This window comes from Eleginops maclovinus, chromosome 18 (genome assembly GCF_036324505.1).
Source record: "Eleginops maclovinus isolate JMC-PN-2008 ecotype Puerto Natales chromosome 18, JC_Emac_rtc_rv5, whole genome shotgun sequence".
Lineage (NCBI taxonomy): Eukaryota > Metazoa > Chordata > Actinopteri > Perciformes > Eleginopidae > Eleginops > Eleginops maclovinus.
In genome coordinates, this window is record NC_086366.1 from 8,857,963 (window position 1) to 8,870,797 (window position 12,835).

Genomic DNA, 12,835 nt, shown 5'->3' on the forward strand with positions numbered 1-12,835 from the left:
TCCATGATACTATGTATCCTAACAAGATGTCCAGGGCATTTGGAAGAAAAACAGCCCCACAACATCAAAGATCCACCACCATACTTCACAGTGGGTACGAGGTGCTTTCCTGTATGGCTATCTTTCTGTCTACGCCAAACCCACCTTTGACGTTTGTGGTCAAAAAGCTCTATTTTGGTCTCATCTGACCATAACCCTGTCCCATTCAAAGTCCCAGTTATGTTTGGCAAACTGTAGATGCTTTAGTTTGTTGATACTTGAAAGCAATGGTGTCTCCCTGGCAACCCTCCCAAACAACTTGTGGTGATGTAGGTGGCGTCTGATGGTCGTTTTGGAGACTTTCTGACCCCAAGACTCAACTGACCTCTGCAATTCTCCAGTTGTGATCCTTGGAGATACTTTTGCCAGTCAAACCATCCTCCTCATGGTGTGTGGTGTCAACGTACACACACGTCCTCTTCCAGGCTGATTCTTAACATCTCCTGTTGCTTGATGCTTTTTAATTATTGCCCTGATATTGGAAATGGGCATTTTCAACTGTTTTGAGATTTTCTTATATCCGTTTCCTAATTTGTGCAGCTCAACAACTTTTTTTTCGTAGATCATCACTGTGTTCTCTGGTCTTTCCCATAGTGATGAATGACAAAGGGAATTTTGGCCTGTGTCACCTCATATTTATACCCCAGTGAAACAGGAAGTCATGGTTGACCTCTTACGAGTTCCTAATCAGCAGGTGAACCTAAAAATGTAAGTTATGACTGGAAATGTACTTCAATTAGATCTTAATCAAATGATTTTCTAGGGGTGCCAATAATTGTGACACACATGTTTTGGAGAGAAATATTTATTAAGTCAACATTTTATTTTATTTTAATAATTTTACTTCAGTAAAAAGGTTAGATTTTTGTTAATATTATTTGAATTAAATATAATGAGGAAAACAATAAAGACATTTTTTTCAACTTTTTTTGCTCAATTTTACCAAAGGGGTGCCAATCATTCTGGAGGGCACTGTACATGGCAAGCTTGGAAACCATTCCACACTTTTTAAATTTAACACAATGGCTCCCACCATATTTTGTTTGTGGGCCTCTTATAAAAAAGTTCTACTTGTAACACCTTGTCACGTTTCTGGTGTCAAGAGAGCTGTTCACACCTCCACAAAAAAAAAAATGTTCCCCTCTCAAACCACTCGGACGGTTTCTTATTTAATATTCTACACAGCTGGAAAATGTCTAATCATCCAACGTTTCACAAATTAAAAGTTCTGGAGAAATGTTTTTGAAAGATATTAGACTGCAACACCAAACTACCTATTACAGTATTACAGTACAGAATAGTGTAAACGGACTCTGCCTTGATCAGCTACAAGAGTTCAGTTCTGCTTACTAGGTTAGATTTTGCATCTTGTTTTGTTTATTTTTACTAAACGGTGCCAATAATTCTGGAGGGCAATGTTTCTTTAAAGTGAAATTTCATCTAAAGCGACAAGTCACACTTGACAAATAAATATAGGGCATTAAAAATCACAGTGTTAATGTCTGTACCTGTATCATGGTACATGAGATTACCTGAGTTAAAGGAGGCCTATTTTATGCATTTTCAGTTTCATTTTTGTATTTTGCACCTCTACTGTGACATGTTTCCATGCTTAAATGATCAAAAGGCTCTATGTTTTTTCTCATACTGCCTGTGCTGCAGCACCTCTTTTCAACCTTTGTCTGTAACCAGAACCCAGTCTGCTCTGATTGGTTAAAATTAGTGATGTCTATATGTCACATAAGTAAACAAAGGAGTCTGTTGGAGCTAAAAGTGCCTTATATTATTTAATTGTTAATCATTTATTTATAATGAATATATTATTATTATTATTATTATTATTATTATTATTATTATTATTATTATTGTTATTATTAATGTTAAGTGAGTTCAATTTGTTTTTATGCTTTTATTTTGAAGGCATGTTTTGGGCACTGGGTGATTAAGGCACCTGGTGTAATGGTGTATATATTGGAGACAGGTGGTGGTGGGAGCAGAGCACCAGAAGGCACAATAGTTTTTTACCAGTTGGATTGATTCAAACTACCAGGAGAGCCACTAGCAGGAGAGCCTCTACCAGGAAAGCCGCTAGCAGGAGAGCCATAGGAAAGGCTCAAGAACAGGAATTGGAAACTGTGTTCTTTGTTGATATTGGATAATACAAATAAACGCACAAACGGTGACTTGCCTGACTTGGATCATTCTTACCTGCGTAAGATTCGCTATCTGGTGCCTCAGTGGCAGTTTACTTTTAAGTTAATTTTCTTTTATATATTCTATGATTTTGGCCACTACAGAGTCCAATCGAAGTGTTACAGGCAGGGGGTGTGGGAGTGTGTGGGAGAGAAATTGCCTCTGGGCAGAACTTTGAGGGATTTTAGCCTTTGAGGACCCTTACATGCACACATACCTATATCACAGTACAGGAAAAGGAAAAACTCAAAAAGCATAATAGGGCCTCTTTAATGTACTTTACTTTCTAACACTTTTGACTGCAAGCATGACAAGACAGCACTTTCCTTTTAAAACCATTTTATTTTGCAATGTTACTTGTTAAAATGAAGCAAGCTGCATTTACAGAGTGGATACATAAGCAATGACAAGGTATTTCAATTAAAATGTTATCAAAATAAGAACAAGAGAGTCTGATAAACACCTTACTATGACAAACAGTCATTCAGTTCTATTAAGAGCATTATCTTACAGGCGTGGTCCAAATAAATGATAAGTGAAAAGTTTTAACAGCATAATTCAGAGCAAATTACATTAGGGACATAAGTTTTCCCTTCTGCAGATGTAAGCTTTTAATGGTGGGGGTAGGAGTGGACAGCCCCATTGTTCAGTTGATCATAGACATCTCTCTGACGAAATTTCAAAGGCTGATGAAGAAACGGCAGAGTAAAGAAAGAGAAGGGATGAAGAGGATAGTGTCTTTTATCATTCTGTTCAATAATGTGATAATCACATGTTAATTGACATCCGTGTACATTTCAGATTACCTGGTAAGGATCATTGACTACCCCCGGTCTGACAGCATTTGGAACTCGATTCTGTCTGTTGGACCCTGAGGATGAATGTATCAATACTATTAATACAACAAATGAGCAAGTGACAAACAGATGGTAATCTAAATCAGATCCAAGTTTTGTTATAAGGTGTATTTGTGTAATTTAACAATAAAACTGACATTCTTTTCATATACCGTTATGAAGTTAATCTTTTGAATTTATGATATATTTTGAGTGAGTGAGTCATGAGTTTGATGACAGCTGAACTATACTTATTGTGCCCAGCGTTAATGGCTCAAGATGTTCAGAAGGATTAGTTTTTTTCAGCAGAGATGGGAAGTACATTTACTCAGGTACAGTACTTAAGTTTACTTTACTTGTGTATTTCTATTATATGCTTCTTTGTACTTCTACTCCACTATAATTCAGAGGTAAATGGTGTACTTTTACCCCACCAAATCTTTTTAACACCTTAAATTACTTTGCAGATTTGGATTAAAGATGTGAAATATTATCAACACTTAAATAAGACTGTAGTTACACCTCCATTAAATTCACAATCTACCCTGCACTATGCAAAGTCATTAAAACTAGCTGCCCCCCCTTTACCCCTTTTAGCTTTGATAACACTTTAATGTATCAATAATTATAATAACATATCTGGAGAATGAATACTTTCACTTTTGTTACTTTAAGTATAGTTTGATGCAAATACTTTGGTACTTTCACATTAGTAACATTTTGAATGAAGGACTTTTACTTGTAACATAGTATTCCTACACTCGGGTACTTCAACTTATACTCAAGTAAAAGATCTGAGTACAACAAGGGCCTAAAACTAACATGAACCGGACGGACGGACGGACGGACGGACGGACAGACAGACAGACAGACAGACAGACAGACAGACAGACAGACAGACAGACAGACAGACAGACAGACAGACAGACAGACAGACAGTTTACTTTTCTTGACAGAGGTAGTTGGACCAATCTGAGTCTGAGACGCTACGACATAGACTGCCACTCCTATCACAATCGTAGCCACCACATCTCCCACAGCTAATCCCACTATTGTAGCTGTGTCGAACTCCACACAGTTGTCACAGCCTGGAAAAATACACATAAACAAAAACAAAACATATTTTTGAAGTGTGATTACTGTCAAGTCATACTGTAGAAATACAGCTGAAGTGCAAGTAGAAAAGTGGACAGAAAACATACAAAAGGTGCGTCAGTACTTACTCCGAAATTTCACATAGATGTGTGTCGCAGAACATAAATACTCTCCGGTGTGCTCATCATTGTATGTCAAAGTATTATCAGGTACAACGATGCCATCCTTTGTCAAATTTAAAGCACAGGTCACCTTAATCCCGTTAGAGACAGTTTCGACTTCTATCGCAGTTTCTGTTTAGGGAAAAATTATTTTAATATAAATTCACACATTGAGATGCAACCTTATTTAAGCAGTTTTTCTTACCTTCCTTACATTTGACATGGGCTGTGGGAGACATTTGGAAAGAAACATGAAGTCATTTACTTTAATGAAACTGGCAAACTATTTAAAATCATAAAATGGTACTTTTTAATGAAATCAAAAAAACAAAATCAGAAAAGTTGCCTACCTGCCAGTGTCCAAAGAACCAGCAAACATGCAGGTAAGACTAAATTACTTTTCATTGTGTGTTTACTCCTCCGAGTTCTGTTGATGACAAAAGGAAATAGTTAGATGTAAGAGAGAGCATGCAACAGAAAACAGGAACTGCGCCATTTTCAGATTTCGGTCATCCATTTTATTCAACTTATTGTAACAAATAACTGATGATAACATATAGGCTGCTAATCTAAGATACAAATGTTGACTTTGGGTTAAATTGATATTACCTAAATCCATTTAGTCCATAAAATGTGTTCTCTATAAGATAAAAATCACTTCTGCACAACATCATCTAAAATGAGTTGAATATAAATTATTACAAATATTAGAAAGCAAATACAAGACATTTGAAAAAGAAATGTACAGACCTTGAAATAAAGAGGTCCCTGCTGCCAAAGCATCCAGTCTCTGTCTGTTGAAGTGTGTGTGTGTGTGTGTGTGTGTGTGTGTGTGTGTGTGTGTGTGTGTGTGTGTGTGTGTGTGTGTGTGTGTGTGTGTGTGTGTGTGTGTGTGTGTGTGTAGGAAGTGAGTTTGATTGGTTTATTTTTCCGTTTCAGACTTTGTTGACTTCTATATGTAGGACTCCGAGTCTCTATGAGTTCCAGCATATGCAACTATAGTACAAATAATAATATAAAATACATTTACTCAAATACTTATACCAGAGTTGGAAATGAGCATGTGACAGCAAGTAATGCTTCACTCACCAGCTTAAAAACTGTGTATAATCTATTTTGTGTAGCAGGTGGAAAAAAATGTTTTCAACCGTGCCTTTACGTGGGTATTTTCATTTATTGCCCCGCATTTCTTCTACTCCACCAGAATCAGAGGGAAATTTGAATTTTACAATAAAAAATGTGATGAGTTTTTACCATAATAAAATGAATAATATCATCGATTAAACTACTCCAAAAACAATGTATGACAAGCTTAAAAGAAGCTCCCAATTGAACTGCAACAGTGAAGGTGCTACCAATACAATATAGCAACAGCATAAAGAATCTCATAATTGAATACACAGTGATGGGACATGAGACATTTATTACTTATGTGTTGTCCTTTGCTAACACTTAGAAAAGTATAATTGTACTAGACTTTTACTTGTAATGGAGTATTTCTACAGCAACTTTCAGCCAAAAACATGTATCTGAATACTCATTTCATACAAGTTTAGAAATGAAAAGGTATCAAAATTATAAAATCGTGTGATTGATTAAAATATGTATGCATTTTTTCAAAGCGGCTTCGACAAGAAACCCAGAGTAAGGAAAATAAAGTTGAAATAACCGATCAGTGTTGAACCCTGCCTGCTACTGGCTTTTGAAGGTGTGTGGAGCAGCTGGATCTGGTAAAACAAAGATGTGTGTTCAGATTAATATTTGAAATCCCTATTTGTACCGCTGCGTGGGACAGACTACATTCCCTGTTCAGCATAGAAGAAGCAGCAGAGAGAGCGAAGAGATGCTCCCACAACACAACCCTACTTCCTGTCAGAAGAAAAAGCCACAGCAACCTGACCTAGAGCCAACACCTGGTGTGCGCACATACACACACACACACACACACACACACACACACACACACACACACACACACACACACACACACACACACACACACACACACACACACACACACACACACACACACACACACACACACACACACACACACACACACACAAAGTCTTTCTCTTGCACCTGCTATTGTAAAGAAAAAGAAAGGCATCGTGTCAACTCTTTTGTTAGCAGAATTCAACCATGCTTTCATTATCACACAACACACACTCATTTCTAGCACCATATCAAAAACACAATTTACCCTCATGATAAGTCCTCCATGATTTCCTGTAATAAAGCACCTTAGTGCGCCCCCTAGTGAGTCTCAATAAAACCACAGCAAGCCAAGTATTTACTTCATACAATATTATCTTTATTAGACGTCCTCTTTTATACACATATACATATGCATACAAATATACAGTACAGTACATGACATGTTACATGTCCATATACAAATACATTCTCTAAATATGTTCCATCTTATTTAGAGATTATTGGTCAGTTTGTAAAATCTCACATACAATACATTATCTCAGGACATTCTGGTGTTAGCATAGAACAGTTAATGCATTCAGAGGGGAAGAGGAGGACATCATAGGCATGTGGTTACAGGAGGAAATCATGTCCAAACATACAGGACATGCACATTTTTATGTAGATTCTAAACTTTGCAATGTTGGGACGACACATCAGGAGTGTATGGAGCAGAGCAATTGATTCAGAGAGATTAAAACGACGTCCAGAGTTTTGTTTTGTGAACCACACATTGAAGTTACTGGATAAACTTGAGTTACAGTGTTGATACGGTTTATGATACAAGAAGATAGTTTTCTGGGTTTGACGGTTGGCTGAATGATTGGCAGTTGCTTTGGGTCTCCTCTTGGACAGCTGCATTGTTAGACAAAGTTATGCATGCATGTAAAGTGTGTGTGTGTGTGTGTGTGTGTGTGTGTGTGTGTGTGTGTGTGTGTGTGTGTGTGTGTGTGTGTGTGTGTGTGTGTGTGTGTGTGTGTGTGTGTGTGTGTGTTTGAGGACAGTCAGAGCCAGATCTCCTCACTGCTTGTGCTGTTCACCTTATAGATGTAGCCCACCATCGGATATCTGGCAAAACCTAAAATTCATGGAGAAAAAGGGGGGAAGCATTTAGAGTGCACACCAAATAAAAATAAAAACACTCACAGCTGTCCCTCCACGCTGTATGTCGAGTATTAATGTTGAGAAATGCAACAGCAGTATTGAGCTGTATTTCCCTGACCTCTGGCAGCATAGGCTAAAGACAGATCTTCCTCCTCCTCTTCCTCTTTCTTCTTCCCTCCCACACTGTTCTGCTGGGCGGCCTCTCGGGCTTCCAGAAGTGCTGCAAGTAGGATGGAAGACACATCAGAATGCAAAAGAGATGCATGGCTTTGTTTGTTAGGATAGTTTTAGGGAAATACTTTATTTTTGTTGCTGCAGGATTGATAAGAGTTTTAGTACTACTCTCTTCTTGAGATTGTCATCGATATCTTAATCTAACTCTTGGCAAGTAAGCGTCATTTCCAACATCCATGTAATCCTTTTATGGTCATTTTTAGAATAGACAATGTTGTTTGCACTTATTGCATCCTTTGAACATTAAATCTCATTTGTTGTTCCAGGTCACAATCAGATGCATAGCATAACCCTGTGGAACTTTTTGATTTTGCATGTTTAGCTCACGTCAGATGCAATTACTAAAAAACTCTATGAGCTATGACAGTAATTTCCCCTATAAGTAAGATCAATGTTGCCACATACCTCATAAAAAGAATTGTGTCAGCCATTGGTCGCAACTCACACCAACGGGTTTTTCTGAACGTTTTCTTTATATTTTGCATGCATTGTAAAAGAATGTAGACCCAGGCAATGATTGACAGTGTCAATTGATTGACTTGTGTTTTAATTGAGTTAACTTTCAGACTTTTGACCCTGACTTTCAAAAAAGATAGCATACCATCTCATGAGTTCACTGATTGTTATAATTTGAACAGTTAAACTATGTTATTCGTTCTAAATAGGTATTGTCACATAATCCATATCAATGTATTTTGTATTTCTACATATACAGATACTAAAATATCTTTAGGCGCTTGGACCCGGAATCACGCAGGGTAGTCGGTTCATGAGAGTATGTGGACTGTGGACTGGTACCTGGAAAGGTCCCAGTTAACCTCCTGCCATAGTACACCCCCCCCCCCCATTGCTCCCCGGGCGCTGTACAATAGCTGCCCACTGCTCCTAGTACTAGGATGGGTTAAATGCAGAGGTCAAAATTGTACTGTGTGTGCAGTGTGCATGTGTGATAAAAAATATTTCATCCGATTAAATTTCTTATCTAATTGCTCCTGCCTGTGAGATGAAGTGTTGCCCTTACAAAAGCTGTAAATGTTTACCTTTTCTCAAAGTGTTGAGGTCGTTGAGCTGCATGTTGGAAGGCAGGGACATGTTGTCTCTGGGGATGTAGGCCTTAACATCTTTCTCTACCTTCAGATTGGCAGAGTCACTGTGCAGGAAATATGAAGGATTAGACGTGATATTGGTCTACGGGTTGGACATCAAATATTTATTAGGACACGAATGTGCTGTCATGAGTGTTTTCATTCCGAACACACTGATAATGCTGACAAGGAAATTGTAAAATGAGATGGGAGGATAGGTGTGTAACTTATGCTAAACTATGCTAACCTGTCACTGGCTGCAGCTTCATATTTAGCGCTCAGACCATACACTAGACATGGGACTCAAAGTCATTGATCAAAAGCAGGTCCCAAGTCAAGGCACTTCCCCCTTGAATTGATCATTTTAGAGACACATCCTGCCACTTATTTCATCTTTTTCTTTATGGAAGAAAAGCCAAATGTCAGTCCACATATTTTGTTAAAATTACAATTTCAGTTGACTTAAAATGGTGGTCAAAAAGAGACACCGTCAACAATAACATATCTATTTACTTTCCATCCAATTTGTTTTCCTGCTTTGCTCTACACTCTTATTCTTTTAAGGTTGTTTGCACACATATCCAATGATAGGCGTCTGATTCCTTTATTCACCTTTTCTTTGTCATCAAAATCTCCACTGGCTCGTCTGTAACACAATACAAGGAAACGCATCATCACATGAGATGGACAAGGCTACAGTCACACATTTTTCAGCCACTACAAAAACAAAAAAAAGTCTAGTCTTACCAAAGGACTTGCTCTTGTTTTTTTGCATAAGGCAGAGAACAATCAGACTGAGGATGAGGAGGGCCATGAAGGCCATTGCTCCCCCCGTCACTATTCCCAGCATGGGCACCTCCACACGAGACTGCAGGAACTCTGGAGTAAAAAGGAAGGAGCGGGAATGGAATATTTTGACATTTTGGGGCCTAGGATTATTTGTTCTCTTACAAAGAATATAAATAATACGTGTGATGAAGCTACAGATAGGAAACAGTTAGCTTAGCATAAGACATTGGTTTCCTTTCCCTTTCCTCACTGACCTGCCAGGGTGAGGTTGCTCTGCACTGTTCCTACACTGTTGCTGACGTTCAGTGAGATATTCCCTGATAGGCTCCCAAGTGTGATCTTCATTGTGTGATTGGTCAGCCAGGGGTAGTTTCTTGAGTCCAGGATGAGGAAGTCGGATGTGTTGGCCACCAGTTGGCCTGACTGGTCCATGAAGGTGATGGTGGCAGGCGGGTTGGACCGTACCAAGGCGAAGAGGACCAGGGAGAGCCCGGGGTCTGAGTTTTCACTGTAGTGGGCGTTCAGTCTGAGGATCTCTGGCTGGACTGAGTGATGATGGAGAGTAAGACTTTATTCAGTGCATCAACAGAAAATATCTGACAAAAATATTTCACACAGACTCACACTGCACATTAAGTGTGACCGTGGCGTTGTAGGTCTCTCCTGTCCTGGGGTTCGATGCGACACACACCAGCTCCCTGTCCCACTTCCTGGCCCGCAGAGAGAAGGTGCTGTTGTGATGGGACCGCGGTCTCATGACCTCAGAATTCTCCTGCAGCTTCATTACCAGGCGCCTATGGTTGGGAGGTCGCTCTTTCCGCTGCTCCCCGTTCAGGTACCATGTGAGCAGAGGAGGGGCTCGGGGATCCCAGCCGTCTGATTGGCAGTTGAACCAGTGAGTCATGTTTTCCTGCAGGGTCACAGCCGCCTGGTGCTGCCCGTCAATTTTGGGGGCAGGCTCAATTTTACCTGCGAGAACAGGATAAGCATTGGAAATTATGGATATAATAGGACTGTGTGGGAAAAACATGACACATTTACACATTTTAACTTTTGTTGTTGCTCCGACAAATAGTACAAGTTCAAGGAACAGGTTCAAATGTTATTACCTCTTACTCGAAAAGTGCAACATGAACATATTAATACCACACCCAGATCTGAAGGTTGAATATTGAGCCAAAACCAGAGTTAGCTTAGCTTAGCTCAAAGTCTTGAAGTATGGGTCAACAGCTGACATGGGTATGCCTAAATGGCCTAATCCTTTGTACCAGCATCTTTCAAGTTAACTAGATAACATGTTATTTCACTTTTCATCTAAACAAAAAATAAAACAGAAAAGCATTTACAGTGGGGTTACATCAGGGGTGTCCAAACTACAGCCCAGGGGGCCAAATGCGGCCCGTCAATTTTGAATTAGCCCTCAGCAAATTCCAAAATGATTTGAAGTTGTTGTGCTTTTCTTATATTGTAGTTCTTAAAAATCTATGTAAACATATTATACATGTGTTAATTAGCCCTCTGAGGCTTCTGTTTTGAAGGAAGAGCTGCAGCACTTTTTGTAACAGAATGAATGAAACCCCATGGAGAGCAGGGATGTAGGTTGTGTTTTTTCTTAAAGCATATTCAAGTTTCAAGCATAGATAACTTACAATTGATTGATTTTGCTGACCTATAACTTAACTTACCTTAACATATATCACGTTGGGTAAGTGGCCCAGCCCTGTGGATATTTTTCTGTATGTGGCCCTCAGTGAAAAAGGCTTGGACACTCGTGGGTTACATGCTTGGCTATTCATGGGCAACAGGGAGAATCGACCACATTGACCAAACACCATCACTACTAAAATATGTGCAGTGCACTAATCCTTAACTCATTGTTGGTTGAATTCCAATAAAGTAAACATGTCATCATGTCAGTAACAGAAATGATGTGCCTTACCTGTCCATGATAAGGCCAGTGTGTGAAGGAACACAACAGCAGAGCCTGATGCCCACCTTCTCACACACTCCATACTGGCCCAACGGAGCAGCACACACGCATATACAACTACCTGCAAGGGGGAGAAGTAACATGTGGGCCATTACTTTTCCATAATGGGGTTCCATTGATTATAAATTACCACTCAAAGACAAATATCTCAAAACATAAAAACGATCTACGTTCCGCAGTTCCTCTGAAGGTACATGAGGACAAAGGTGGTGGTTTGTGATTCATGTGAATACCCTTCAAAGACAAATAAGTTGGTCATATGTCTTTTAATGCAATGCAATAAAGACAAAAACACATTACACAAGACCTTTCGCATAAACACCTGTGATATGCCTCTCACTTTTCAATAATTTACTGCCTGGTTAGCTCTGTTTTGCAGGCTGGCCTCATCATCACTACAAAACAAAACATCCACAGACCTGCTTGGATCGACATTGATTGCAATAAGTGCAGGGAATGAGTAATGTGCTTGCTTGCAATCTGGGTCATGTGATATGTGCACCTCAGACGAAAGTAGGAACTGAGCCATTAAGAAAAACACAAATAATCCTTCACGTATGGAGACTACCAAGAATATTCTTTATGATTATTCAAGGTGATAGAGGTCTTTATCCTCAGGTTAAGGGAGCTGAGATTGCACCGACAATAACTGCAGGGGGCTAAACATTGCATAGTAGATTTCTAGATACTGCACTTGTAAGGCTGCATGCAGGCATCTCATGCAGATGTGTACACTTGGATGCAGAAAGAATGCCCTTTACAACACAAACACACACAGTATTACCTCAGCCCTTTGTGCAGACGCTGTTGTGATTCAGCCTGCTGGAGCTCCATGTCAGCGGAGGAGGAGAGGAGGGAGAGGGAAGGATGGTAATAACAGCGAGGAGATGAGAGGCAGTCCTTCCTGACTCAGTTGCTTTCCCATCTGCGTACACTATTACACTTACACCCACACACACACACACACACACACACACACACACACACGGCTCTATGCAGGGCACAACAGCTCCAGTAGCAGCATTCCGGCCGAAGCTTTCTGACGTAAGCAGTCAGGAAGAGAAAGTGGGAAGGGAGGAGGGGAGGAGAGAGAAGGAGCAGGAACTTAGGAGATGGAGAGAAGGAGGGAGGGAATGAAGGCAGGAAGACAGGGAAAAAAGCAGAGGATGGAAAGAGAGAGAGAGAGAGAGAGAGAGAGAGAGAGAGAGAGAGAGAGAGAGAGAGAGAGAGAGAGAAAGAAGAGAGTGGGCACTGAGTCGTGAGGGGAAAAGAGCCAATGTGGGAGAGGAGAGGAGAAGATGTACAAGCTAGAAGACAAGAGGAGAAGCTCTG

At 39.8% G+C, this 12,835-nt stretch overlaps 2 protein-coding genes across 2 annotated transcripts; both read right to left on the minus strand.

Moving 5' to 3' along the window:
• Positions 1-2,554: 2,554 nt before the first annotated feature.
• On the minus strand, positions 2,555-5,226 carry LOC134880840 (T-cell surface glycoprotein CD3 delta chain-like). The gene is made up of 7 exons (XM_063907941.1): positions 5,075-5,226; positions 4,675-4,751; positions 4,530-4,550; positions 4,292-4,456; positions 4,013-4,156; positions 3,039-3,103; positions 2,555-2,918 (listed from the first exon to the last, which is right to left on the minus strand). The coding sequence occupies exons 2-7, from the start codon at positions 4,727-4,729 to the stop codon at positions 2,844-2,846; spliced, it is 525 nt and encodes a 174-aa protein (XP_063764011.1). The 5' UTR covers positions 4,730-4,751; positions 5,075-5,226; the 3' UTR covers positions 2,555-2,843.
• A 1,405-nt stretch (positions 5,227-6,631) lies between these two features.
• Positions 6,632-12,479, minus strand: LOC134880544 (transmembrane protein 25). Its single transcript, XM_063907510.1, has 9 exons — positions 12,288-12,479; positions 11,453-11,564; positions 10,138-10,482; positions 9,768-10,058; positions 9,472-9,603; positions 9,337-9,370; positions 8,680-8,789; positions 7,524-7,625; positions 6,632-7,379 (listed from the first exon to the last, which is right to left on the minus strand). Exons 2-9 carry the CDS (start codon positions 11,523-11,525, stop codon positions 7,306-7,308), a joined length of 1,161 nt encoding a protein of 386 aa, XP_063763580.1. The 5' UTR covers positions 11,526-11,564; positions 12,288-12,479; the 3' UTR covers positions 6,632-7,305.
• Positions 12,480-12,835: the final 356 nt, after the last annotated feature.

Bases quoted from the DNA above. Each gene is read 5' to 3' on its own strand.
- LOC134880840 (XM_063907941.1), bottom strand. From the start codon at position 4,729: ATGAAAAGTAATTTAGTCTTACCTGCATGTTTGCTGGTTCTTTGGACA. The intron at 4,551-4,674 runs GTAGGCAACTTT...TGTCTCCCACAG, and splicing joins GGTTCTTTGGACACTGGCAG to CCCATGTCAAATGTAAGGAA. The intron at 4,157-4,291 runs GTAAGTACTGAC...GTATTTTTCCAG, and splicing joins CATCTATGTGAAATTTCGGA to GCTGTGACAACTGTGTGGAG.
- LOC134880544 (XM_063907510.1), bottom strand. From the start codon at position 11,525: ATGGAGTGTGTGAGAAGGTGGGCATCAGGCTCTGCTGTTGTGTTCCTT. The intron at 10,483-11,452 runs GTAAGGCACATC...CTGTTCTCGCAG, and splicing joins ACTGGCCTTATCATGGACAG to GTAAAATTGAGCCTGCCCCC. The intron at 9,604-9,767 runs GTCAGTGAGGAA...TTTTTACTCCAG, and splicing joins GAGCAACCTCACCCTGGCAG to AGTTCCTGCAGTCTCGTGTG.